This window comes from Schistocerca nitens, chromosome 10, assembly GCF_023898315.1.
Source record: "Schistocerca nitens isolate TAMUIC-IGC-003100 chromosome 10, iqSchNite1.1, whole genome shotgun sequence".
Classification (NCBI taxonomy): Eukaryota; Metazoa; Arthropoda; class Insecta; order Orthoptera; family Acrididae; genus Schistocerca; species Schistocerca nitens.
Window position 1 is genome coordinate 224,795,797 of NC_064623.1, and position 27,816 is coordinate 224,823,612.

The 27,816-nt window shown below is 46.1% G+C and overlaps 1 protein-coding gene across 1 annotated transcript in view; it reads right to left on the bottom strand.

Moving 5' to 3' along the window:
* LOC126210028 (zinc finger protein ZFP2-like) overlaps positions 1 to 27,816 on the bottom strand; it is a 78,698-nt gene that overhangs the window by 41,886 nt on the left and 8,996 nt on the right. Inside the window, exons 3-4 of the mRNA XM_049939131.1 lie at positions 14,960 to 15,028; positions 14,088 to 14,146 (exon numbers count right to left, since the gene is read on the bottom strand). Of these exons, the coding sequence (XP_049795088.1) occupies positions 14,088 to 14,146; positions 14,960 to 15,028 (128 nt within the window). The remainder of the gene's footprint in view (positions 1 to 14,087; positions 14,147 to 14,959; positions 15,029 to 27,816) is intronic.

Sequence of the window (27,816 nt, forward strand, 5' to 3'; positions counted from 1 at the left end):
GTCTGGGAAAAGTACTGTCGGTCCAAATTCGATTATAAAGGCGAAGGAGGTAACGCAGACTATGGGTTGATAAATGCAGCAACATTTGGACATGGATACCATCCGATCCTGGGGCGGAGGAGCGAGAAGAAGAGAGGGCATGTTGGAGTTCCCGCATGAAGAAAACAGTATTGTAGCTTTCGTGATTTTGAGAGGAGAAAGCAAGATGTCGCACTTCCGCTGCACGTTTCTTCGGGAGAAACGCTGGCGGGTAATTTGAAGAGCTCGAAATCTCAGCAAAGTGCTGACCCAATGAGTTAGAAATTGCGACGGGGTCCACTAAGGTATCATGCGCGACAGTGAGCCCAGAGACCGGGGAGAAACTAGGCGCGCCTGAGAACCGTCGAAGCCGACTCCAAACTTCCGAGGAGGGAGTGAAGGTGTTAAAGGAGCTAATAAAGAAGTTCCAGCTTGCCTTCTTGCTATCGCGGATGACGCGACGGCATCGCGCACGGAGCTGCTTATAGCGGATACAGTTTGCCAAAGTAGGATGGTGACGGAAAATGCGAAGAGCACGTCGCCGCTCACGTATTGCGTCACGGCATGCCTCGTTCCACCAAGGAACTGGGGGGCGCCGGGGCAATTCGGAGGTGCGTGGTATTGAACGTTCCGCAGCTGTAAGAATAACGTCGGTAATATGTGTGACCTCATCGTCAACGCTGGGAAAGCGACGGTCATCGAATGTCGCTAGAGACGAAAAAAGTGTCCAATCAGCTTGGGCAAACTTCCAGCGTCGCGGGCGCATATATGGCAGTTGAGGCTGCAGCCTAAGGACACATGGAAAGTGGTCACTCGAGTGTGTATCATCAAGGGCGAACCATTCGAAGCGCCGAGCTAGCGGAACAGTACCGATCGCAAGGTCCAAATGAGATAAATTTGTCGTGGAGGCAGACAAAAATGTGGGGTCCCCAGTGTTGAGGCAAACTAGATCCGCTTGGTGGAAGACGTCTAGCAATAGGGAGCCACGTGGACAAGGATGTGGAGATCCCCAAAGCGGGTGGTGGGCATTGAAGTCCCCAACCAGCAAATAGGGGGGTGGAAGCTGACCAAGAAGATGAAGGAGATCAGCTCGTGCCATTGGTGTGGACGATGGAATGTATACAGTACAAAGAGAGAAAGTGTATCCATAAAGGGAAAGACGGACGGCGACAGCTTGGAAGGAAGTGTTTAAATGGATTGGGTGATAATGGAGAGTTTCATGGAGAAGAATCATGAGTCCTCCATGTGCTGGAGTGCCTTCAACAGAGGGGAGATCATATCGGACGGACTGAAAATGAGGCAGAACAAAGCGGTCATTAGGACGCAGCTTTGTTTCCTGAAGACAGAAGATGACCGGCGAGTAGGATTGTAAGAGGATCGACAATTCATCCCGATTGGCTCGAATACCGCGGATATTCCAGTGGATAATGGACATAGTGTGAACAGAAAATGGAGGATTGTGACCAAGGGTGCTGTCAACTCAACGACTGCTCAGAGCTTGCGACCGACAGCATGGAATGGCATTCAGCCGAAGGCAGAAGATCCTGATCCATAGGTTGGTCAGGAGCAGCTCCTGCCACCAGCGATCGGCCGGTTGACCGGCCACCAGCAGTGCGCCTCGCCGACACAGAAGACGGCCGAGGGTGATTTCCGCCAGGTGGCGCTGTAGATGGGACACGCCTTGGCGGAGAAGGAGAGGAACTGGGTTTCTTTGTAGCCTTCTTGGAAGTATGAGGTTTAGATGAAGGAGGAACCGATGGTGGTGAAGTTGCCGTACGTAAAAACTCTTCACGAGTATGCTCTTTCTTCGAAGACTTGGTGTCTGACTTTTGGGCTCGAGATTTAGCAGAACCCGACGAAGGGTGAGCCATAGAGTGGGCAGGCGAAAGTGGTGAGGTTGAACGGGCGATCTTTGCGCTGGCCGATCGGACGACCGTGGCACTAAAGGTGAGGTCGCAAGTCTGCGTGGCCGCCTCCTTTGTTGGCCGAGGAGAAGCAAGGACAGTGCTGTATTTGCCTGTCTGAGGCACGGTGGGCTGTCGACTGGCGAATAATTTTCGAGCAGCAAAGGTCGACACCGTTTCCTTCACTCTTATTTCCTGGATGAGCTTTTCGTCCTTAAAAACTGGGCAATCTCTAGAGGAAGCAGCGTGGTCACCCATACAGTTGATGCAGCGAGGGGATGGAGGTGGACAAACACCCTCGTGGGCATCCTTGCCACACGTAACACATTTGGCCGGATTGGAACAGGAATGGCTGGTGTGATTGAACCGCTGACATCGATAGCAACGCGTTGGGTTTGGGACGTAAGGGCGAACGGAAATTATCTCATAGCCTGCTTTGATTTTCGATGGGAGTTGAACTCTGTCAAATGTCAAGAAGACAGTGCGGGTTGGAATGATGTTCGTGTCAACCCTTTTCATAACTCTATGAACAGCCGTTATGCCCTGGTCAGACAGGTAGTGCTGAATTTCTTCGTCAGACAATCCATCGAGGGAGCGTGTATAAACGACTCCACGCGAGGAATTTAAGGTACGGTGCGGTTCCACCCGGACAGGGAAGGTGTGGAGCAGAGAAGTACGCAGCAATTTTTGTGCCTGGAGGGCACTGTGTGTTTCTAGCAACAGGGTGCCATTCCGTAATCTGGAACAAGACTTTACAGGACCTGCAATTGCGTCGACACCTTTCTGAATAATGAAAGGGTTGACCGTGGAGAAGTCGTGACCTTCATCAGACCGAGAAACAACAAGGAACTGTGGCAACGATGGAAGAACTGCCTGTGGCTGAGACTCAGTGAACTTACGTTTGTGAGCAGACATAGTGGAAGGTGAGGAAACCATTGCGGAAGAATCCCCCATGATTACCGGCGTCTCCGATGGCGCGCTCCTCCCTTGTGGGGGCCCTCACTGAGGGCACTCCCGCCTTAGGTGACTGTTCACACCTCAGGTCACACCTCCCGACAAACGGACGGAGGGACCAATCGGCACTTTCGGAAGGTATCAGCTCGGGTAATCACCCCTCCCTGGGCCTGGCCATTACCAGGGGGTACGTACGTGTCCTACCTGTCTACCCGGGGCGGGGAATTACGCGTTACCCCGTCACCGGCTACGCATGGAAGTGCATGGGTCGGCCTTCAGACACGCACAGGGAGGAAGAAAGAGAAAGGGAAAGGAAAGAAGAGGGGGTCTCAAACGCCGCAGCGGAGAAAAGGGCAAAGAGAAGAGGGAAGGAAAAGAGAAGGACAGAAGAAGGACAAGGACTTGCAAGCGTAGAAAGCAAGGAATTTGTAACAGTTTCGAGCGTCCGTCTCCGGACGTAGGCACAAACCATACTCCCAGAGGGGGAGAAAGGGAAGGAAAGAGCCAGAGGTGGGGGGGGGGGGGGGGGGGCGAAGATGGGGGACGGGGAAGGATGCGGAAAGGGAAGGTATGCAGCCCGGAAAGGAAGGAGGGCCACATGGGCCACATTAGCTCGGGGTCCCGTGCTCGCTACGCACGTGTCCACAAAAGAGTTGTGGACCCCCTGGGGGGAAGAAGACAGTGAAGTGTAGCCTCAGAGATATTTATATAAAATCAGTATTGAAAGTGAATCAGTGCATGGGACTTAACATGAAACCAGGACAAAAGTTATGGTCCAGGTGTGTTACACTGCTAAAAAATGAAGAATATTCTGATAATTTACATGACAGTGACAAAGAGTATCAGCCACCTACAACCACAGCGGATGAGCAATTAAATACTTCAGTGACTGCTATTGGTTTGTCTCCAATGAAGACACACAAAGTTGGGAAAAGAGAGAGGCCCAGCTATGGTAGAAGAAAACTACAAGAAGCTCAAATGGAATTAAAACACAAAATAGCTGACACACTAATGGTGGAAGAGGAAGAGCTATCTGCTCCAAAGGAACAGAAATCATGCCAGAAATGCTCTGATTTGGACAAAATTGGGCACGATTTGAAAGAAAAATGTGCCATATCCACACGCCAGAAAAAATTAGTTATTCTTACTCTTGCACCTTCCAGCTGGTCTATTGACTACACTGCAAAGGAATTCAATGTTGCTACATATATGGTAAAGCAAGCTAGGAAAATAAAAGCAACCCAAGGAGTGCTTCCACAACTTCAGCAGGCTCAGGGTAAGAAATTGAGTTGCTAGTGTCGGAGTTTTATGAAAATAATGACTACAGCCAAATAATGCCTGGAAAAAAAAGACTGAGTAACGGTGAAAAAGGGAAATGTACGTGTACAGATGCAAAAAAGACTGTTGCTATGCAACATATCATAACTATATGTAGAATTCAACGAAAAGTATCCCAATACCAAAGTAGGTTTATCGTCTTTTTTCAGTCTTCGGCCAAAATGGGTTGTGCCTGTAAGTGCAAGGGGCACACGCAATGTTTGTGTACGTGAGACCCATCAAAATGCTAAGCTGATGTTTCCTGCTATAAAGGATTCTGGTCTGGATTACAAAGGTGCAATGAAGCTGCTAGTGTGAGACATCAGTTCCTACCAGTGCATGATACACAGGTGTGAAAAGTGTCCTGGTAAGGCAAATCTTGCAGAACACATGAATAACGAACTGTATGGTGAACTCCTTATGGATGATGATTGTAAACTTGTTTCTTATAAACAATGGACACACATGGATCACACAAGTCTTTAAACAAAGCAAAGTACAGTGGAATATTTTGTTGAAATGTGTTGTCAAAAAACAGACAAACTGACCACACACGGCTTCACAGCAACAGCACAATCAGCTTATCTCCAGTTTTGTAAGGATAATTTGAAACAAGATGAAATTATAGTAATACAGTAGACTGTCGATTATCTGAAGTAATTAGGGGACATGGGTGTTCAGAAAACTGGTTCGTTCGGATAATCGAACTGTACATGTTTATTTGCCAAAAAGAAGTACTGTACAGTAAATTTATTCATAAAAACAGGCATCTCTTTTAGTATTACAAAGTAACATACAAAGGCAACTTCAGAAGGAATATATAGTATGTGGCACAGTTTATTAAAAATATATATATATATATATATATATGTTTATATTTTTTTTTATACGCATTTTGCATGAACAATATACACAGTATACAAAATTAACGTTTAAAAAAATCCTTTATTTTGATCTGTCTAAGCAAGCTTTCACGCAGCAGCACACAAGTGGTCGTAACAGAGAACAGAAGGTGACTGTTTGCACCGGGAGAAGCTCTTCTTGGGGGCGCGCAATCCTTCAAACTGCGCGGAGCGGCACGCCTCAACTCCAAGCTGGCTCAGCTGTAGCTGTGAACAGCTTTGATATTGCCGCTACTTCTACTGCCAGTGCCAAGACGACAGAAGTGTGCCGATTGTTGAAACACAGCGACTGGTGGCTTGGCCGGTCAGCAGCGCCTTGTGAAGGCCCCATTAGAAGCAATGTTCCGCCAGCGGTGGCCCAGTGCAGCGACTACTGTGGGAAACTTGGTTTGGGAGTGAGGGGGATGATGGACGGTAGGGTGGGAGAGTAACAGGTGCAAGACGAGCGATTACACAGTTCGGTTAGGCGGTCGTTCGGTTGAGCGACGTTCGGATAATCGACGCTCTACTGTACTAGACTCTAGTACCTTCCGCCGCGGAAGTCGAACACATGCCAGAAGAAATGGACGTGGTCAGCCCGTAGAGGGCTCCGCCTCCGCGGCGGCTATTCCGCGCAGCGGCTCTCGCGCAGCGGCTCTCGCGCAGCGAGGGCGCCACCACTACGCAACGTGCAGACAGCGGCCAATAGCCGCTCCCTCCAGTTTCGTATATAGGGACCCGCTATGCCCTAGTCCAGTGAGTCTGGTACTCGCTCTGGATTGTGTTTCTATCTCGGCGGTACTGCGTTCTGGTCGTTGCTCGTTGCTCGTTGCTCGTTGTTGACATTTGCCTGGCTCTGGTTCCAAGTGGATTTACTGTTGGTGTTTGGTGTTGTGGTTTCCATGAGCCTCCATTGTTTATCTCTTCCTTGTTGTGTCGGTCATAGTCGGTCGTGGTCGGTTATCGTTGGTCTGTCGTCCTACTCGTCCTTGTGTTTACCCAGTGGTGCGTGCTCCACAGCCGGCGGCTTCCCCGCCTGGCGGCTCCAATCCGCAGCCCAAGGCGTTCCCGCGGTTGGTTTTGGTTACTACATAGACTTTTCTGAAAATTATGCATTTATAGTTCAAGATGCCATCCAAGGATATCATTGGGATTACAGTCAAGCAACTCTCCAGCCATTTGCGATTTACTATAGAGGTAAATCAGGTGATGTGTCTGTCATGAACCTGTGCGTTTGTAGTGACTGTTTAATTCATGATGCCATTGCAGTTCACGCCCACATTCGCACTGTCATGGCATATGTGAAAAAAAAGCTGCCTCACATACGTTTTGCGAAACACTTCAGTGATGGGGCAGCTAGTCAGTACAAAAACTGTAAATCTCAAAAATTTATGCTTGCATTACCATGATTTTCAGATTCACGCAGAATGGAATTTTTTCGCAACAAGTCATGGTAAAAATGTATGTGATGGTATTGGTGCTACCATTAAGCGCATGGCATCACGAGCTAGTCTGCAGAACCCTACAGAAGGTCACATTCTAACACCTCTTCAATTATCTCTGGCATACAATCATCCTATGTTTCAAAAGGTGTGGTGAAATCAGTCGAAGAGTTGCTAAAAAGCAGACTAGAACACGTTATAACACAAGGAACCATCATCACTACTCTCCAGCAGACTCTGACAATGTGCAGATGAGCAGATTGGTTATAACTGCTTATAGGTTCATGCACAACATGTGTCTTCACAGTGTGTCTGACTCAGGATTCAGAAGCAAAAGCAGCAACGTACAACCAGGTTGCTATGTTATTGCTGTGTCTGGTGACAAATGGTACTTAGGATGTGTTGCAGAGTGCTGTGAAGCAGAAGGTGATGTATTTGTGAACTTCATGGCACCAGCAGGACCAGCAAGATCATTTCATTGGCCACGCTGTAAGAGGTCCGAGCAGATGTAATTTCAATGTACTGCTCATGCGCTGCCTGCGATATGCAAGATATAAGAGAATCTCTGACCAGAGAGCAGTGTCGACTGCAGTAGGAACTGTGTAACTGTAGCAGTAAGTTGTTGCTAGTCGGCAGTCTGCTCTGGTCTGGTCTGGTGTATCGTGTTGGCTGTCCTGGTCGTGTTGCAGCAATGCCGGAGCCTGAGTATTACTGTATAAGGTAAAAAGCAGCCTCGCGCATATGTAGTAATGTTATCTCAAGTCCCATGTAAATGTTTTAAAAAAAGTCTCATAATAATAATCTTCCTCATAAAAAGTAACTTTTAACAACCATTCATTTCAATTTAAAGAATTTACTAATTTCTCCCATCCATGATCATCCCGATTGTTGCAAAAGAAAAAATCAGTTGCTTCCTTTCATAAATGACAAATCTATCGGCCAGCATTGCACAGGGCTGTGCCAGAAAAATTTATTGTAAGAGCAGATATATATGCGTTATCCGGCTACTTCATTGAGGTAAGAATTTTTCTCTTTTTTTATTCAGAATGATCTTTCAGGGCCATGATGCAGCACTGCTGACGTCCAAAATTTACCAGGTTAAATTCACAGTCAATTATTGAAAAATTATAAGTGAGCGACAATTTAATTGAGAGGCTAGTTACATTGTATTATTACGAGGTTACTGAATTTATTTTTTCTTGGGACATTACACTGAATGTCAACGACATAATTATATTTTTTACTATTGAGAGGTTTAGCAATTATACTGTTTTGAGGTTACATTAAATGAGAAAGAATTTTGTAGGGAGGTTACAAAATGGGAAAGATTTTTGTGGGGAGGTTACAACGCTTGGCAGGCAGGTGTTGGATTACTTTTGAACATATTCTTATGACAGTGCTAGTTCCTACCACAGTGTCAGGAAGACAGTACAATTTGCCACTCAATGTACAGAGTACAGTAGCTAAAGTGTGAGAGAACTTCTGTTCGAAGTACAATCGACTGGTTTTTAGCAGTTAAGGTGCAGTAAACATTAATTATAGGTTGTGTTAATCTGTCTATATGTTGTTGCTTAGTGATTAAACAGTTGTGGGAGAGGATAAGAAGAGGCAAAACATTTTACGATATGTTTTTACAAAATTGTGTTGTGGAACAATGGCCCCAATCACCAAATACATCTGTCAACTTCCAATGTACACAAATGTCTTACAATAACATGCTGACATTTTGAGATATATATCATTATGGTCTACTTATGCAGTGTGTGAAATTTGGCTTGGATACCACTTGTCCCTTTTGTGCTACCACACTTGGAAAATCCATGTTTTTCAGGTAATTTTACAAATTTTTGTATTTTCATGTGCATGTAACTCAGTTTTTGTGACTGATATGGACATGATCAGTTCTGTGTGTGTTTAGGCCACATTAAGCTTACCAAAAAAAATTTATACCCTTTTTGAGTGAATTATATTTGGTATAGAGGGCACCTACAATATGTACCTTTTAACATATTACATTTTTTAATCACATTTTGGAATTTTTTATTTTCTCTCAGAAATATGTTGTTGGTGTTTTGATTCATAGAGTGTGTTCTTTAAGTGGATGGTAATGGGTTGTAAAAATTTCACTGGATTGTGTGGAATAGTTCCAAAGTTATTAAGACCTGAAGTTGGGTCTGAAGATAGATTGCCAGATGCGGGTTGCAATTTCCGGGTCACACCACCTTCTTTCACAAGTCATAATTCTGGAACTAATTGGCAGGGGAAACTAATACTTTGTACACGAGTGTTCCACACATGATAGAATTAGTGTACTTAATTTCAGTTAAATCTGAGACTATGAGCTGGAGCCCCTGGTTGAACTGACATGGAATGACCCATGTGCTATCTGAGTCCGTGTCCGAAACATCTAATTGTAAATTTAGGAAGATATGTTCAAGGCTGTTATCCACCTTCGACTCCCTGTCAAAGTGTTATTTCTGAAACTTTGCAGCATGCCACACAACTTGAAGCCACACTGAAGGAGATGCTGTCTATTGCTTCAAGCACAAGTATTTCAGTGTCTGTTATCTTGAATGTATTGTTTTTTTCCCCCCAACATAGATTGTAACCTGTGCGCAAATAAATTCTATCAGGTTATACTCACAGTGATATGAGGGTCAACACATAACTGTGGACCACATTCATTTAACCAGCTTCAGGGGTTCACCACGAGTCTGCTTATATTGTCCGGAATATTTTTCAGCCAGAGCACAATATCTCCTTTCCTGGTGCTCGTACCTGGCCTTTTCTCTGTAACAGCTGAATGACAACTTACATGGTAACTACAATGGCTGGCTCCAAAGCAAGGTATTGCAAGAATTGTTCAGTGAACTACTACTTAAAAGTGACAGCGTTCATTTCCAAATGGTAGTCACTACTGTCTTTCTTACAGCTAAATACAAGTTTTCTCTCAGGAACGAAATCAGAAGAAGAGCCAGCATGCAGAATAAGTATCTGAGAAGCTTTTCCTATAGGAACTTTAAAACTGCCAATACCATAACTCATTTACCAGGAGGTATTTACTGTATGATTCTGATTCACCCACATTCATCAAGGTAACACACTGCAGAACTACCTCCTCCTCTTGTATCATGCATTTATAAGGCATGTGGTTCATGCTGCTTCTGTGTCACTTCTTTCAATTAAAAACTCTCTTCTTAACATTTTTGAAACCAATATATTTTAATACTCTTTACACTGATGAAGCACTACCTTTGAAGCCAATGCACTCATGCATAATTGTAACAAATTTTTGTGATATCAGGTATTCCCTTCTTATAAACATTTAAAACACGGAGCGCTTTAAAATATCGTTGCCAAAACCATCTATTTGTGTTACAGGTATCTTGCAATATCAATGCTTTCCAGGTAACACGAACACAAATTTTCCTGTGGTTTCTACAGCTATGACACTTTTGTTTACTATTCTCTGTACAGTTATCTTGCCAACACATGCTTCTGCAGTTCGTTCTTGAGACTTCAAAATGTCCAAAACAGAAGTCTCACTTTCAGATTCACATTTGAAAAAGTTACAAATGCGGGAAATAAACTTCCATGTCTGCTTGTGAAGCATATACATCTGCATCTACATGATTACCTGCAATTCACAATTAAGTGCCAGGCAGAGGAGTCATGTAACCACCCTCAAGCTATTTCTCTACTGTCCCACTCTCTCACTGTGCACAGTAAACATGGACACTTTAGTCTTTCCGTGTGAGCTTTTATTTCTTTTGTTTTATTATGATGATCATTCCTCCACATGTGGGTGGCCGCCACTCTGTAGAGAAAGTTGGCGTCTGAAATTTCAAGAGAAGATCCTGCCACAATGAAAAATGCCTTTGTTTTGATGACTGCCACCACAGTTCGCAGTAATACAAAACGAGCTACCCTTCTTTGAATTTTTTTTGATCAATCCTATTTGCTGTGGATCCCACACCAGACAACAGTACTCCAGCAGAGGGCAGAAAAGCATGGTGTAAGTAGTCTCTTCTGTAGACCTGTTGCATTTTCTAAGTGTTCTACCAATTAATTGTAGTCTTTGCGTTGCTTTCCACACTACATTATCCGTGCGATTGTTGAAATTCATGTTATTCATAATTGTAATCCTTAAGTATTCAGTTAAATTTACAGCCTTTATATTTGTGTTTTATCCTGTAAACCACAATTTAACGGATTCCTTTTAGTACTCGTGTGGATTTTTCATTATTTAGAATCAATTGCCACTTTTCTCACCATACAGATAGATGGTCTAAATTGTTTTGTAATTTGTTTCAATCATCTGATGACTTTATAAGAGGGCTGCTCAGATTGTCTCCTAAATCATTTATTAGCTCAGGAACAGCAGGAGGCCTACAAACCTTCCTTGCAAAAGCCAAGTATCACTGCTGTTTTATTCCACGATTTTCCATCAATTACTATAAACTGTGACCTTGGACAAGAAATCATGAACCCAGTCACACAACTAAAATGATACACCATAGCTGTGCAATTTAATTAAAGTTGTTTGTCTGATACTTCAAATGTATTGCCATCATCCGACATTCGTTTTACAGATACACATTCACAGCTATACTGCTACAAGAAAGTAAAATTGACATCTGAATGAATAATTCAGTCGCTCCGTGAATGAAACTGCACTGTTGCAAAATAAGGAAACAGCGCAGCAGGCGGGAGAGAGATTCACGCAGTCCAGTTTGTATCTCACGGCTAGCCCTGGGAGAGAGAATGAATTTTATTGGCCGGTAGCAGTTAATGGTTGGGGATGCCCAGAACAGCTGAAAATAGGACCACCGTCCTACATGAGGTGAACTTTAGGCATACATGGGGAGGCAACAGCTGAGGTATCAGAAGTGTGATACCTATGTTATTACGGGGTTCATTCAGGTGGGGACATAACAGCCCTACCACAGCGACTGGCTACACAGGCTGGTGAGCTAGCGGGGCGGGAGAAGGCTACGACAGGGAAGAAAGAGAGGAAGGAGAGGCGGAGAGGAATCCACGATGTAGATGCTACGGAGGAAGTTGTTCTCCAAGTGGCCCACACTACGGAAAGGAAAGTTAGAAATGGGAGTCAAACCCCAAAGAGGGATCAAAATTGCCAAAAAGGAAGCATGGCAGATAAAAGGCAAGGTGAACAAAACCACAAGCAATACAGGAAATCAGGTGGATAGCCAGGCCGACATAAGACCACCGAGAGAGGGGAAGGAGGGGGCAGCAGGGAAGGAGCCACGGCAGGGAGGGGGAGGCACAGGGAAGGAATTGTAGCGCGGGAAGGAAGAATGGGCTGCAATAGCTCGAGGTCCAGTGTGCGTCATGTGTGAACTCACAAAAGAATCCTGAGGCCCCTGGGGATAACTGCAGTGAAACTTCGTGGCAGATAAAAAACTGTGTGCCCGACCGAGACTCGAACTCGGGACCTTTGCCTTTCGCGGGCAAGTGCTCTACCATCTGAGCTACCAAAGCACGACTCACGCCCGGTCCTCACGGCTTTACTTCTGCCAGTATCTCGTCTCCTACCTTCCAAACTTTACAGAAGCTCTCCTGCAAACCTTGCAGAACTAGCACTCCTGAAAGAAAGGATACTGTGAGGCTGTGAGGGCCAGGCGTGAGTCATGCTTCGGTAGCTCAGATGGTAGAGCACTTGCCCGTGAAAGGCGAAGGTCCCGAGTTCGAGTCTCGGTTGGGCACACAGTTTTAATCTGCCAAGAAGTTTCATATCAGCGCACACTCCGCTGCAGAGTGAAAATCTCATTCTGATAACTACAGTGTTTCGTGTTAAGTTGTAATTTGAATTACTAGATGAAGATTGCCACTGAATAATGTGAGAAGAGGAATAGCATTCTCGTTCACAAAGTAGCTGGTTTTCTACTAATATACAGAATGATTAAGCTGAGCTGTTAACCTCAACGTACAGTCCATATATTGGCATCAACCTCGCTTTACAAATTAAACCATAGTAATATCTGCTATTAATATCATAATCCTGAAAGAGAGAAATTCAATGGCATTTTACTCTTTAAAATCCAATCACCACTTTCAGAGTAATTAAAATACTAGCTAGAACTTAGGCACGGTCTGGTTTCAATTCGTGATTTCATATCCAAAATACGTCTTAATCAAATTCGTAGGGAAAAAGGTGTCAAACCGCAGCAAAAGCGGTATGAAAGGGGCACAGAGGAAACGTAACTTTCATTCTGTCCATGTTTTCATTTGTGCCAAATACCAGTTAGCTGAAAAAATAAATGTCTTTCACAAATCAAGATAAACTAAATATGCTACTTCTCTATGTAGAATACAAGGAACATGAAGAGAACTGATGACATATGCATGAAGGTATTTCTACAGACGTTGTCCAACAAGAAAGATAATTCAGTAAATAAGCAAAACAATTTTAATGGAAGGCCACCAGAATACAACACACAGGGTAGGGCGCAGTATTGCAATGAGCAGAGTAAACGAAACAGATGTTCTGGCAATTAATACTCATCCACAGGTTAGCTCCAGAGAATTTAGGAATGCCTCTGGAATAAATCAACCCAGAGTTGTACACATTTTGCACACAAATAGCACCTGCCCATACTGTGTCACTCACTTCACCTGCAGATTAACCAGCAAGATTTCAGAAGATGTTGTGCCACACAGTTCTGATCCGACATTAGGGAAATAGATTTTTTCTTGAAAGAATTCTCTTTGCTCATAAAGCAACCATTACAAATCTTGTTGCTGAATGTAATAAACACACTTTATTTGGCCACTGAGAATGTTGAACATCAGAGGTAGTCGAGTGTGAATGTCTGATGTAGGATTATTAGACTATGTGATTGGTCCTCAATTCACTGAACAAACCTGGAGACCATGTGATTGGTCATTACTTCACTGAACAAACCTGGGAACTACACAATTGGTCCTTAATTCATAAAAGAAATACACAATTTTTTACTTAAGTGCTACTTGCTCTCCTAGAGGAAGTACCACTTCAGAGATGTATACAACGAGTGCCCAACTCCCGACTCGCTTGTGGCTAAGAAAGCAGTCACGCAGCTCTTTCCTGTCACTGGACAAGAAGTGGAAGCATTATCCACTGGCCTGCAAGTCTGCCTGATATGACATCAATGGACTTATTTCTCCAGGGTAAACTCAAAGACGACGACTATATAATCATTCCGATGAGTTAAGAGGATTTAAAACACCACGCTGTAGCACCAAGTGCAATGATATCAAAGAAGTCCTGTTGTAAATTTTCTCAGAGTAGTGTGGTAGTCAGCCTTTATGAATCTATGAAACTATTTTCCTCTTCTTAGTTAAAACTTGATTGATGGGGATGCTTCTTTGTCAGTGTTTTTTGGATGACCACGGTCAGACAAATTATTTATTATTATGACGCTCATCCTCTAACATTCTCACTCACCTAGCAGTAACTACTCTCCTGTCTAAAACAGGGTCACTGTTATTACTAACTCTTGTGTCCTATCTAAACAAAATTAACTGTAGTTCAACTATTAGGATGATAAATGTTACAATTACGAACTTACTCCTTCACTTCCTCAACGAAGCTCTTCTGCTGCAGACCTGAATCCTCTGTTTCCGCAAACTAAAACAAAAGAGAATGGTCTAGTTGAGAAACAACAGAACATTACAAAATAATAAAACAAAAGTCACAAAATTATGTTGTACTCATCCTATAGCACCACATTCAAGAATGAAAGTGCTTATTCATTTGAGCTCTTCATAGACGTTTATCCGCAAATTCTAAAGACGAAGTGCTCGTCCAGACTAATGGTGTTACAACTGACTTCAATGTTGTCATCCTCCATAATCACCATTTTAAATGCAGGATTCTCCTGCTTCCTCAAAACTGTTCGAATTTCAAAAGTTCCAAAACCATTCAGTAGTGTAGCATAAAATAAAAATATTTATACACGCCTTTGAAGAAATTGTGTCTTCTTCGGTAATGTGAATTACTCCAAAAGGCTGTGGATGTAAACTGTGTAAATTGTATTTACGTTTTTGGTGTATAGAAAGAGAAATAACAAGCCATCACTTTCTTTACAATTTTCATATATGTGGACAAAACAGGCTGCTCATTATAATTGCAGTGATGGCCAGAGGAACCTATAGTGAAGTTCAGTAAATGCACACATTTATGCAAACAACTTCATGTACTTTCTGAGTCATCAGTAGTAAAAAAATAACAATGCCATAAAATGTCACGTATTTTTTGTTCATTTAAAATCCCTGTGCCATCTGTTGAGCACTGCACATATGTTTAAAAATAAAAATCTGTAAATTACCATTTGGTGCCTAATGCTTACCATTACAGAAAGCTTTGTTCAGAGAGAGAGAGAGTCTGGTTTTAATAAATAAGAACACCTTTACAATAATTTAGCCAAAATTAAATACTTACCTGTACATCTTCAGTGTCTAGACTGAGAGGATCCTGAGCACTGCTCGATTCCTCGGCCGTGCAATCTTCCTGAAACAGCGAGGCACAGGTGTAGGCAGCATACGGAAGTGTTTGATGCTTAGGTAAAACATACATTCCAGCTCTTTATTTGTAATTCCTCATTTAGATTACACCATGTCACACACAATCTGTGACATAACCATTCTCAGTCCAAAGCCATCATAGGATTCTGTCAAACGACATGAAAAAATGCTAATGAGACGAGACTGTAACAGCACACCATTCTGGAGGGGCTCTGTTTTGTTTTAGGGCGCGAAAACAACTAGGGTTGAATGTGCCCGTGTCAAAACTGTAGAACACGAAGACAAAGAGAGGAGTAAAAACAACTGCACACCAATCCCAATCGATGGAGGTTCCGACTAAAAATTAAATGACCTTCACCAAATTGCTACGACGGTTAAAGAGTAAAACGCATTCGACACCCAGAGCGTCCTTCGATAAAATGGCCTGTAACTCAGATGGCAAAGACAAATGGGGAAGTAAGCAGTTAAAAAAGGGGCATTCCGCCAGGAAATGGCGGACAGACAAAAGTTGGGCGCAATGTGTACAAAGTGGTGGGAGAGCATCACTTAAATGGTAACGGCTAAAGACACAGTGCCCAATATGCAACCCAGTTAAAATGATCTCCTCGCACTGAGAAGACCGAGAGGAGGTTGTCCGAGCCACTGGGAGAGGCTTAATAACCCAGAGCTGGTTCTCGTGAAGGGAGGACCCGTGGTAATGCCAAAATGACACTACCTGCTGACACAGATATTATTGGAGGGAACAGAAGAACTAGCGGGCTGAGGTACGAGGACAGCAGCCTCGGCAGCAGCAACAGCGGCTTCATTTCCTGTCAGACCGATGTGACCGGGAACCCACACAAATACCACAGAAGCTCCATCGAGAGTGAGGAAGTGACAGCTTTTCTGGACCAGTTGCACTAAGTGACGGACGGTGTGCGGCACACGGAGGCTTCGACATCTGAGCAGATGACGCAAATGAAAAGGCCGTGTTGCCGGATGTGCTGCATAGCATTACACGAGGCGAAGGGCTCTGCTGTAAATACTGAGCAGTGTTCCGGAAGCAGATATCGAAAAATGTCAGAGCCGATGACGAAGGCACATCCGACACCGCGGTCACTCCGAGAGCCGTCAGTGTACACAAAGGTACTATTGTAAAATTCCATGCTAATGCCACGAAGCTGAATGCGATAGAGTGAGGCTGGAGTAGTGTCCTCAGGATGCGAATTAAGGTCAAAGTGAACACAGGCCGCTGCGTGAAGCTGAGGTAGTGAAGGGTCCACACCCACCAGGAAAGTTGGTTTGTTTTGGTTTTGGTTTTATTTTGTTTGTTTTGGTTTTAGGGCACAAAACTGCTATGGTCATTAGCGCCCGGCCCGTGACTTAGGAAACAGTAAAAAACCGAAATTGAAAACCAGCAGCAATGGGAACAAAGTCATAAAATTGGAGAAACTAAAAGCAGAAGGAAGGCTTAAAAATCCACTACAGAAAGGGGTTGGTTGTCCCCAAAAAAAGCTTCAAATGACTGACGTCATTTCACTGTCACTAATAAACTGGAGAACGCGGTCGGCTGAGCGCGTGTCATCTGCTAAAATCGACGATAGATCAGGCAATAGCTGTAGACGGGAGCGTAACGGATTAAAATAGGGGCATTCAATTAAAAGGTGTCTTACCGTCCACAGCTGAGAGCAGTGGGGACAGAGTGGGGGAGGATTGCCGCTTAAAAGATGTCGATGGCTAAAAAGACAGTGCCCTATCCGGAGTCTAGTTAAAATTACCTCCTCCCGACGACGCGTTCGGGAGGAAGAGGTCCAAGCGCAAGGAAGGGCTTTCACTTCCCGCAATTTATTTCGGGGAAGTGTTGACCAATGCGCATGCCATAAATGAGCAACTTTGCGACATAAACCGCTCCGTAGATCGGCGAAGGGAAGCGACTGAATAGCTGGCCGAGGAAGAGAGACTGCAGCCTTGGCCGCTATATCGGCCGCCTCATTCCCACAGATACCAGCGTGTCCCGGGAACCAGAGGAACGCCACCGAGACGCCCCCCAGGTGGAGCAAGCGCAGACAGTCCTGAATCCGGTGGACCAGAGGGTGCACAGGGTAAAGAGCTTGGAGACTGAGGAGAGAGCTGAGAGAATCCGAGCAGATTACGTACTGTATCCGCTGATGGCGGCGGATGTAGTGGACAGCCTGGAGAACAGCGTAAAGCTCCGCAGTATAAACCGAACACTGGTCGGGAAGCCGAAACTGATTTGGGGTGTCGCCAACAATATAGGCACTCCCTACACCTAACGATGTTTTCGAGCCGTCGGTGTAAATAAATGTGGCGTCCGTCATTTGTGCACATAGAGCAGCAAATGCCCGACGATAAACAAGTGTAGGGGTACCATCCTTGGGAAATCGACAAAGGTCACAGAGCAGGCAGATCCGGGGACGGAGCCAAGGCGGTGCTGTACCCCAAGTTGTCAAGAAGGTTTTAGGAAAGCGGAAGGAAAGAGAATGGAGCAGTTGACGAAAGCGGACTCCCGGGGGTAGTAGGGAGGAGGAGCGGCCTGCATACCCTACATCAAAGGAGGCGTCGAAAAAAAGGTCATGGGCTGGATTAGCAGGCATGGAAGACAGATGGCTAGCATAACGACTCAGAAGGACTGCTCGCCGATTGGACAGCGGAGGTTCAGCAGTCTCAGCATAAAGGCTTTCCACAGGGCTAGTGTAAAAAGCTCCAGACACTAAACGTAATCCACGGTGGTGGATAGAGTCGAGACGCCGAAGAATAGACGGCCGAGCAGAGGAGTAGACGATGCTTCCATAATACAATTTCGAGCGCACTAAGGGGCGATAGAGGCGGAGAAGGACCACTCGGTCCGCTCCCCAGGAGGTACCATTCAGGACACGGAGGGTGTTAAGGGATCGCAGACAGCGAGCCGAAAGATAAGAAACGTGGGAGGACCAGCACAGTTTTCTGTCAAACATAAGACCCAAGAATTTAGCGACGTTTGAAAACTGAAGGTTGACAGGACCTAGATGTAAGGAGGGCGGAAGAAACTCCTTACGTCGCCAAAAATTAACACAAACGGTCTTACTGGGAGAGAAACGGAAGCCGGTTTCGATGCTCCAAGAGTGGAGGCGATCGAGACATCCTTGAAGACATCGTTCAAGAAGGCTGGTCCGTTGAGAGCTGTAGTAGATCGCAAAATCGTCCACAAACAGGGAGCCCGAGACATCAGGAAGGAGACAATCCATAATTGGATTGATGGCAATGGCAAACAGTACAACACTCAGCACGGAGCCCTGGGGTACCCCGTTTTCTTGGGAGAAAGTACGGGAGAGAGTAGTGTTCACCCGCACCCTAAATGTGCGCTCTGCCATAAATTCGCGAAGAAAAAGGGGTAGCCGACCTCGAAAGCCCCAAGAGAACAGTGTGCGGAGGATGCCTGTCCTCCAACAGGTATCGTATGCTCTCTCCAGATCAAAAAATATTGCTACTGTTTGGCGTTTCCGGAGAAAATTGTTCATGATATAAGTGGAGAGAGCAACAAGATGGTCAACTGCAGAACGATGCTTTCGGAATCCGCATTGGGCAGGTGTTAAAAGACTGCGGGATTCCAGCCACCACGCTAAACGGTAATGCACCATACGCTCCAAAACCTTACAGACACTACTCGTGAGAGAAATGGGGCGATAGCTAGATGAGAGATGTTTGTCCTTTCCAGGTTTCGGAACAGGAACGACGATAGCTTCCCACCATCGTCTGGGAAAAGTACTGTCGGTCCAAATTCGATTATAAAGGCGAAGGAGGTAACGCAGACTATGGGTTGATAAATGCAGCAACATTTGGACGTGGATACCATCCAGTCCTGGGACGGAGGAGCGAGAACAAGAGAGGGCATGTTGGAGTTCCCGCATGGAGAAAACAGTATTGTAGCTTTCACGATTTTGAGAGGAGAAAGAAAGAGGTCGCACTTCCGCTGCACGTTTCTTCGGGAGAAATGCTGGTGGGTAATTGGAAGAGCTCGAAATCTCCGCAAAGTGCTGACCCAACGAGTTAGAAATTGCGACGGGGTCCACGAATGTATCATGCGTGACAGTGAGCCCAGAGACCGGGGAGAAACTAGGCGCGCCTGAGAACCGTCGAAGCCGACTCCAAACTTCCGAGGAGGGAGTGAAGGTGTTAAATGAGCTAATAAAGAATTTCCAGCTTGCCTTCTTGGTATCGCGGATGACACGATGGCATCGCGCACGGAACTGCTTATAGCGGATACAGTTGGTCAAAGTAGGATGGTGGCGGAAAACGCGGAGAGCACGCCGCCGCTCACGTATTGCATCACGGCATGCCTCGTTCCACCAAGGAACTGGGGGGGCGCCGGGGCAATTCGGAGGTGCGTGGTATTGAATGTTCCGCAGCTGTAAGAATAACGTCGGTAATATGGGTGACCTCATCGTCGACGCTGGGAAAGTGACGGTCATCGAATGTCGCTAGAGACGAAAAAAGTGTCCAATCAGCTTGGGCAAACTTCCAGCATCGCGGGCGCATGTATGGCAGTTGAGGCTGCAGTCTAAGGACACATGGAAAGTGGTCACTCGAGTGTGTATCATCAAGGGCGAACCATTTGAAGCGCCGAGCTAGCGGAACAGTACCGACCGCAAGGTCCAAATGAGATAAATTTGTCATGGAGGTAGATAAAAATGTAGGGACCCCAGTGTTGAGGCAAACTAGATCCGCTTGGTGGAAGGCGTCTAGCAATAGTGAGCCACGTGGACAAGGATGTGGAGATCCCCAAAGCAGGTGGTGGGCATTGAAGTCCCCAACCAGCAAATAGGGGGGTGGAAGCTGACCAAGAAGATGAAGGAGATCAGCTCGTGCCATTGGTGTGGACGATGGAATGTATACAGTACAAAGAGAGAACGTGTATCCGGAAAGGGAAAGACGGATGGCGACAGCTTGCAAGGAAGTGTTTAAATGGATTGGGTAATAATGGAGAGTTTCATGGAGAAGAATCATGAATCCTCCATGTGCTGGAGTGCCTTCAACAGAGGGGAGATCATATCAGACAGACTGAAAATGAGGGAGAACAAAGTGGTCATTAGGACGCAGCTTTGTTTCCTGAAGACAGAAGATGACCGGCGAGTAGGATTGTAAGAGGATCGACAATTCATCCCGATTGGCTCGAATACCGCGGATATTCCAGTGGATAATGGACATAGGGTGAACAGAAAATGGAGGAATGTGACCAAGGGTGCAGTCAACTCAACGACTGCTCAGAGCTTGCGACCGACAGCATGAAATGGCATTCAGCCGAAGGCAGAAGATCCTGATCCATAGGTTGGTCAGGAGCAGCTCCTGCCACCAGCGATCGGCCGGTTGACCGGCCACCAGCAGTGCGCCTCGGCGACACAGAAGACGGCCGAGGGCGATTCCCATTTTCTGTTCACCCTATGTCCATTATCCACTGGAATATCCGCGGTATTCGAGCCAATCAGGATGAATTGTCGATCCTCTTACAATCCTACTCACCGGTCATCTTCTGTCTTCAGGAAACAAAGCTGCGTCCCCATGACCGCCTTGGCGGAGAAGGAGAGAAACTGGGTTTCTTTGTAGCCTTCTTGGAAGTATGATGTTTAGATGAAGGAGGAACCGATGGTTGGGAAGTTGCGGTACGTAAAAACTCTTCACGAGTATGCTCTTTTTTCGAAGTCTTGGTGTCTGACTTTTGGGCTCGAGATTTAGCTGAACCCGACGAAGGGTGAGCCAGAGAGTGGGCAGGCGAAAGTGGTGAGGTTGAACGGGCGATCTTTGCGCTGGCCGATCTGACGACCGTGGCACTAAAGGTGAGGTCGCAAGTTTGCGTGGCCGCCTCCTTTGTTGGCCGAGGAGAAGCAAGGACAGTGCTGTATTTTCCTGTCTGAGGCACGGTGGGCTGTCGACTGGCGAATAATTTTCAAGCAGCAAAGGTCGACACCGTTTCCTTCACTATTATTTCCTGGATGAGCTTTTCGTCCTTAAAAACGGGGCAATCTTGAGAGGAAGCAGCGTGGTCACCCATACAGTTGATGCAGCGAGGGGATGGAGGTGGACAAGCACCCTCATGGGCATCCTTGCCACACGTAACACATTTGGCCGGATTGGAACAGGACTGGCTGGTGTGATTGAACCGCTGACATCGATAGCAACGCGTTGGGTTTGGGACGTAAGGGCGAACGGAAATTATCTCATAGCCTGCTTTGATTTTCGATGGGAGTTGAACTTTGTCAAAAGTCAAGAAGACAGTGCGGGTTGGAATGATGTTCGTGTCAACCCTTTTCATAACTCTATGAACAGCCGTTACGCCCTGGTCAGACAGGTAGTGCTGAATTTCTTCGTCAGACAATCCATCGAGGGAGCATGTATAAACGACTCCACACGAGGAATTTAAGGTACGGTGCGGTACCACCCGGACAGGGAAGGTGTGGAGCAGAGAAGTACGTAGCAATTTTTGTGCCTGGAGGGCACTGATTGTTTCTAACAACAGGGTGCCATTCCGTAATCTGGAACAAGACTTTACAGGGCCTGCAATTGCGTAGACACCTTTCTGATAATGAAAGGGTTGACCGTGGAGAAGTCGTGACCTTCGTCAGACCGAGAAACAACAAGGAACTGTGGCAACGATGGAAGAACTGTCTGTGGCTGAGACTCAGTGAACTTACGTTTGTGAGCAGACATCGTGGAAGGTGAGGGAACCATTGCAGAAGAGTCCCCCATGATTACCGGCGTCTCCGATGGCGCGCTCCTCCCTTGTGGGGGCCCTCACTGAGGGCACTCCCGCCTTAGGTGACTGTTCACACCTCAGGTCACACCTCCCGACAAACGGACGGAGGGACCAATCGGCACTTTCGGAAGGTATCAGCTCGGGTAATCACCCCTCCCTGGGCCTGGCCGTTACCAGGGGGTACGTACGTGTCCTACCTGTCTACCCGGGGCGGGGAATTACGCGTTACCCCGTCACCGGCTACGCATGGAAGTGCGTGGGTCGGCCGTCAGACACGCACAGGGAGGAAAAAAGAGAAAGGGAAAGGAAAGAGGAGGGGTCTCAAACGCCGCAGCGGAGAAAAGGGCAAAGAGAAGAGGGAAGGAAAAGAGAAGGACAGAGGAAGGACGAAGACTTGCAAGTGTTGAAAGCAAGGAATTTGTAATAGTTTCGAGCGTCCGTCTCCGGACGTAGGAACAAACCATACTCCCAGAGGGGGAGAAAGGGAAGGAAAGAACCAGTGGCGACGGGGGGGGGGGGGGGGGGGGCGAAGATGAGGGACGGGGAAGGATGTGGAAAGGGAAGGTATGCAGCCCGGAAAGGAAGGAGGGCCACATTAGCTCGGGGTCCCGTGCTCGCTACGCACGTGTCCACAAAAGAGTTGTGGACCCCCTGGGGGGCACCAGGAAAGTGGCAGGTAGTGAGAAGTTGAGTTGTCAGAGCAAGACCCAAAAGTGAACTCCACAAGGTAACACCAAAGAGGGACGTGCTCCATACTGGTCGTCAAAGGAGTATTGAAGGAGGAGGCATAGGATGGGTAGCCAAGCACGGCAGACATACGGCACGCGTATCTGCCGAGGAGAAGGTCACGGCAGGAGGATAGTGGTAGTTTGGCAGCTTCTTCGTACAGACTCACAACCGGGCTAGTGTGAAAGGCGCCAGTGGCCAAACGGATACCACAATGGTGGATAGTATTGAGACGGCGTAAAAAGGATGGACGTGCAGATGCGTGAACGAACGGACAGTGGACCAGTACAAATGGAGAAGGGTGATACAATCTGCTTCCCAGGAAGTACCACTGAGGACACGTAGGACACTGACAGGCCGCATACAGTGAGCTGCCAGGTAAGACATTCGGGAGGACCGAGAGTTTCGCGTTGAGCACGAGCCCCAGGAATTTCGTAGTTTCGACAAATGGAAGAGTAACAGGTCCAAGATGTAAAGACGGTGGAAGAAACCAATTGCACTGCCAGAATTTCATACAAACAGTTTTGTCAGTGTCAAAATGAAAGCCGTTGTTGATGCTCCACGAGTAAAGATGATCGAGACATTGGTGAAGACACCGCTCAATCGAACAAGTCTCTGGAGAACTGCAATAAGTGGCAAAATCGTCGATGAAAATGGAACCGGAGGTGCCCGGCGGGAGACAGGCCATTATAGGGTTAATAGCAAAGAGGATGACACTCAAAATGGAACCCTGAGGCACACAATTTTCCTGGATAAATGTGTCCGACATGGCAGAACCCATATGCACTGTGAAAACTTGGTCTTCTAAAAATTTCTGAAGGAAATAGGGCAGGCAGCCACGGAAGCCCCAGGTTTACAGAGGATACCAGTCCTCCAGCAGGTGTCATAGGCTTTCTCCAAATTAAAAAAAAAAACATGGCCACAGTCTGGAATTTCCACAGAAAACCATTCATGACATGAGTGGAAAAACTGATGAGATGGTCAATTGCAGAATGCCGTGCTCGAAATCCACACTGTGCAGTAATTAGTAAATTGCAAGTCTCGAGCCACTGTACCAGCCGGGCATGAAATATACATCCCATCATCTTGTAAACACAGCTGGTGAGAGAAATGGGGCAGTAGCTAGAAGGAAGGTGTTTGTCCATACCGGGTGTATGGTATGGGTATGACAAAGACTTCACACCAGCGTCTGGAAAATACATCTTCTGCCCAGATACAGTTCTACGTATCAAGCAGAAAATGCTTTCCCTCAAGTGAAAGGTGCTGCGACACCTGAATGTGAACAGCTTCTAGACCTGGAGAGGAGGATTGGCATGAAGTGAGCATGATCTAGCTCCCTCACAGTGAGGGGGACATTGTAGCACTCACAATTTGGAGAAGAGAAGGGTATCACTCGAGCCTCTTCCGCTCATTTCCAATGGAGGAAGGCACAGTGATAGTGAGAGGAGCTAGAAATCTCCACAAAATGGCAGCCTAAGGCATTGGAGATAGCAATAGGGTCCACGATAACACCGTCTGTTAGTGTCAGGCTGGAAACTGGAGAACGGATCTCGGTCCCAGAGAGCCGTCGGAGGTTGGCCCACACAGCAGAAGAGAGACTGGAACTGTTAAAAGATCTACTGAATGAAATCCAGCTAGCTTTCTTGCTATCCCGAAGAATGTGACGACACTGTGCACACATCTGTTTATAATGAATGCAGTTTGCCACCGTAGGATGGCAGTTAAAAACGCGGAAGACAGGTCTTCACGCACAAATTGCTTTGCAGCACACCTCAGTCCACCAAAGGACTGGGACCCAACATGGTAAAGAGGAAGTATGAGGAACAGCACATTCTGCGGTGGTAAGGATAATGTTTGTAAGATATTCCACCTGGTCATAACAACAGGAGAAATATTGTTCGTCGAAGGTCGCTAGGAACGACAGAAGCCTCCAGTTGGCCTTGGTAATCTGCCATTTGGGTGTGGTAGGGGTGGGGTAGGAGTTGGCAAATGTATAGCACACGGGAAATGGTCACTTGAGTATATGTTAGACAGAACGGATTACTCGAGACAATGGGTAAGCTGGGCAGTACAGAAGGGTAGGTCCAAATGGGAACAGGTGTAAGTGGAGTCTGAAAGGATTATGGGTGCTCCTGAGTTAACGCAGAAGAGATTAAGTTGATTAAGGAGGTCAGCAAAAAGGGCGCCTCTTTGGCAGGTTCTGGGAGAACCCCAAAATGGATGGTGCACATTAAAGTCACCAAGCAGCAGAAAGGGGGTGAGGTAGCTGCCTAATAAGCAACAGGAAGTCCGTCCTGGTGACATCATACATCGGAGGGATGTAAACGGTACAAAGGGAAAAGTTTATGTGAGGAAGGAAAAGGCAAACTGCAACAGCTTGAAAGCAGTCAGGGAGCAGGGAGATGGGCTAACTATGAACAGCACCCCATGTGAGCAGCATAACTCCCCCCCCCCTCCCTCAGAGATGAAATGCCGACCTTGGGGGGGAAGGTCTTAACGGACCGGGAAAAAATAGCTCAAAGCGGTCATGAGGTTGCAATTTCATTTCCTGAAGGCAGGGAACAGGTGGACGCTGCGTACATCCTCTTTCTTGGATCGAAGACCACGAATGTACCACTGGAGAAGAGTCATGACAAGGAAAGGAAAAGGAGTGTCAGACAGCCTAGTGAAAATAACACCATGGGAAGAATTCAGTGTTCAATAGGCCTCAACATGAACAGGACAGCCATGTAGGAGTGAAGCTGCAAGCAGCAGCTGTGATAGAGGATCAGTAGTAGTCTCATAAAAGCAAAGTGCCACTGCGTAAACAAGATCAAGATTTCACAGGGCAGGCAAATGCACCATCAACACCTTTCTGAATAATAAACGTCTTTTCCGTAGTGAAGTATGTGAAACCACAAGGAACCTTAGTACAGCTGGGAGGGTCTTTGAATCATTTGCCTCATTCCGTTTACATTTCGTAGACATTGACTATGAAGATAATTGGCTCATTGCGAGAAAATCCCACACAACTGCCAGCGTCTCTGGTGGCGCGCTCCTTCCAACTGGGGGCCCCCTACAGAAGGGGGCGCAACTGCCTTAGGCGATTGTTCCCACCTCAGGTCACACCCCCCAAACACTTGACAGAGAGACCAATCAGCAATTTGGGAAGGTAGCAGCTCAGGCAATCACCCCTCCCTGGGCCTGGCCTGTACCACGGGGTACGTGCAAACCCTACCTGTCGACCTGTTACACGTGGGCTGGACTTCCTGAGCACTCAGGGAGGAAGAAAAAGAGGAACCTCAAATGCCGATGCAGAGGAAGGATAGGAGCAGGTGAACGAAGAAAGAGAAAAGGAACAGTGGAGAGTATTCTGATATTGACTAATGAAAATGCAGAATACATTTTCAAAAACAGACCAGACATGTTTCCAAGGGAAGGGAAAATGAACAGCAAGAGGACAGACATGCAGCATGGAAAAGCAAAGATACTGCAAAGGCTGGGGCCCCATGGCAGCCAGGCATGAACCTGCCACACAGTGTCAAGCCCCATGTAGGAAGGGGGGGGATTCTGGATTGGTGTTCTGTTACTACTACAAATATCTATGTCACTTACGTATGCATAGATAACATAAACAAGGCTTACTCCACGAATTACCTAAAATGTTACTATTACCCACCTAATAGTGTGTCAGTCAATCTCTAAAATGGAATATAACAGCAATTCTGTGTGGTGTGCATCTGACAAGCCCTCGGTTGTTCCTGGAGGTACGTGGTACCGTATGTCTATGCAACAGGTAATACAATTTCTGTATATTATCTGCCACTGGTTTGCAGGCACGGAGTTGACACTCTACAGTATCTCAGACGTGTTCCGCCGCATTCATATAAGGCGCTCTAGTGGCCGAGACACCAGTTCTCTATCGTGCTCCTCAAACCACTACAGTACAATTCCTGCCTTGTGCCACAGACAGTCATCCCGATGGGAGATGCCTCGCTATGAGGGTTGACATCTAGCATGCAGTGATGCAGCTGAACCAGAATAATGTTGACACAGCCCACAACTGTCACGGTGCCTTCAATTACTACCAAAGTCCCACGGACACCGAGGTGGAAGTTCCTCATAGCGTAATACTGCCTCCTATCTGCCCCCTCCCACTGACCTGCATCCGTGGCATGCTTTACATTTTGAGCAATGGTTTATTTGGATGACATATCTGGACACAACCATCAATCTGGTGTAACAAACAATACAATTCATCTGACCAGTTGCCACATTTACATTGATCCATGGTCCAATCTCTATGGTCTGAAGCCCAATAAAATCTTAACTGGTGACATTGTCAGGACAACATGGGGACACACAAACACTGTCAGCTTCGGGATCCCAAACTCGTCAATGTGGAGTGAACAGTGTGCTCTGAGACACTTGAGCCTCCACCAGCATCTATAATACTACACAGCTATCATGGAACTCGATAACAGTTGCAAATTGCCTATATAATGGCTCTGGGGTCAACAAAAATTCTAATATTTCTCATAATTACTGACCAAAATGAAAATTTAAAATTTTGTCATAATCTATTCATTATAAGTTTAACAGCCAATGCCTTGTGCACTCATAACACTGGTTCTCGTCAGTTAAGCGCTGCTGAGCTGGGCTAGCACTCGGATGGGTGACCGCTGCGCTGTTGGCAAGCGGGTGCACTCGGGCCTTGTGAGGCGAACTGAGGAGCTACTCGATTGAGAAGCAGCAGCTCTGGTCTCGTAAACTGACATACGGCCGGGGGAGCGGTGTAATGACCACATTGTGTGAGTGTTTGTTGAGGTAGCATAGCTGCAGTGCACAAATACCTGGAATTTATTAATCCAGTATTTGAGAATGACAACACTTAGCAGATTCCAACAAACATTACACACAATTTCAAATCTTTATGAAATTCTCCTCTCCTGACAGCCCCACAAAATGATCAAGGGAAATGGTTTATCGCCTACTATATTTCTGCTGTTCATGCAAACACTATATTTTATCTGTTACTACTTTTCTATCAACCCCGTTCACAACACATTTTGCAGACAGTATCCACTTATAGCACTGAATGTACCTTCAAACTTATATCACTATGTGACACACAGTTCAGGAGACATGTCATAAATGTTGAGATGCCTGAAAACTTGCTTTTTCTTAAAATGGAACACGAATTACCTGTACTGCATTCATCCATAATTTCTTAATGTGACCACTTGGTGACTTCTGACAAACTTTAGACATAATTTTGAACATTTTCTACTACACATTTGATGTCAAATATTCAACACATTACAAATGAGACCAAGTAATCA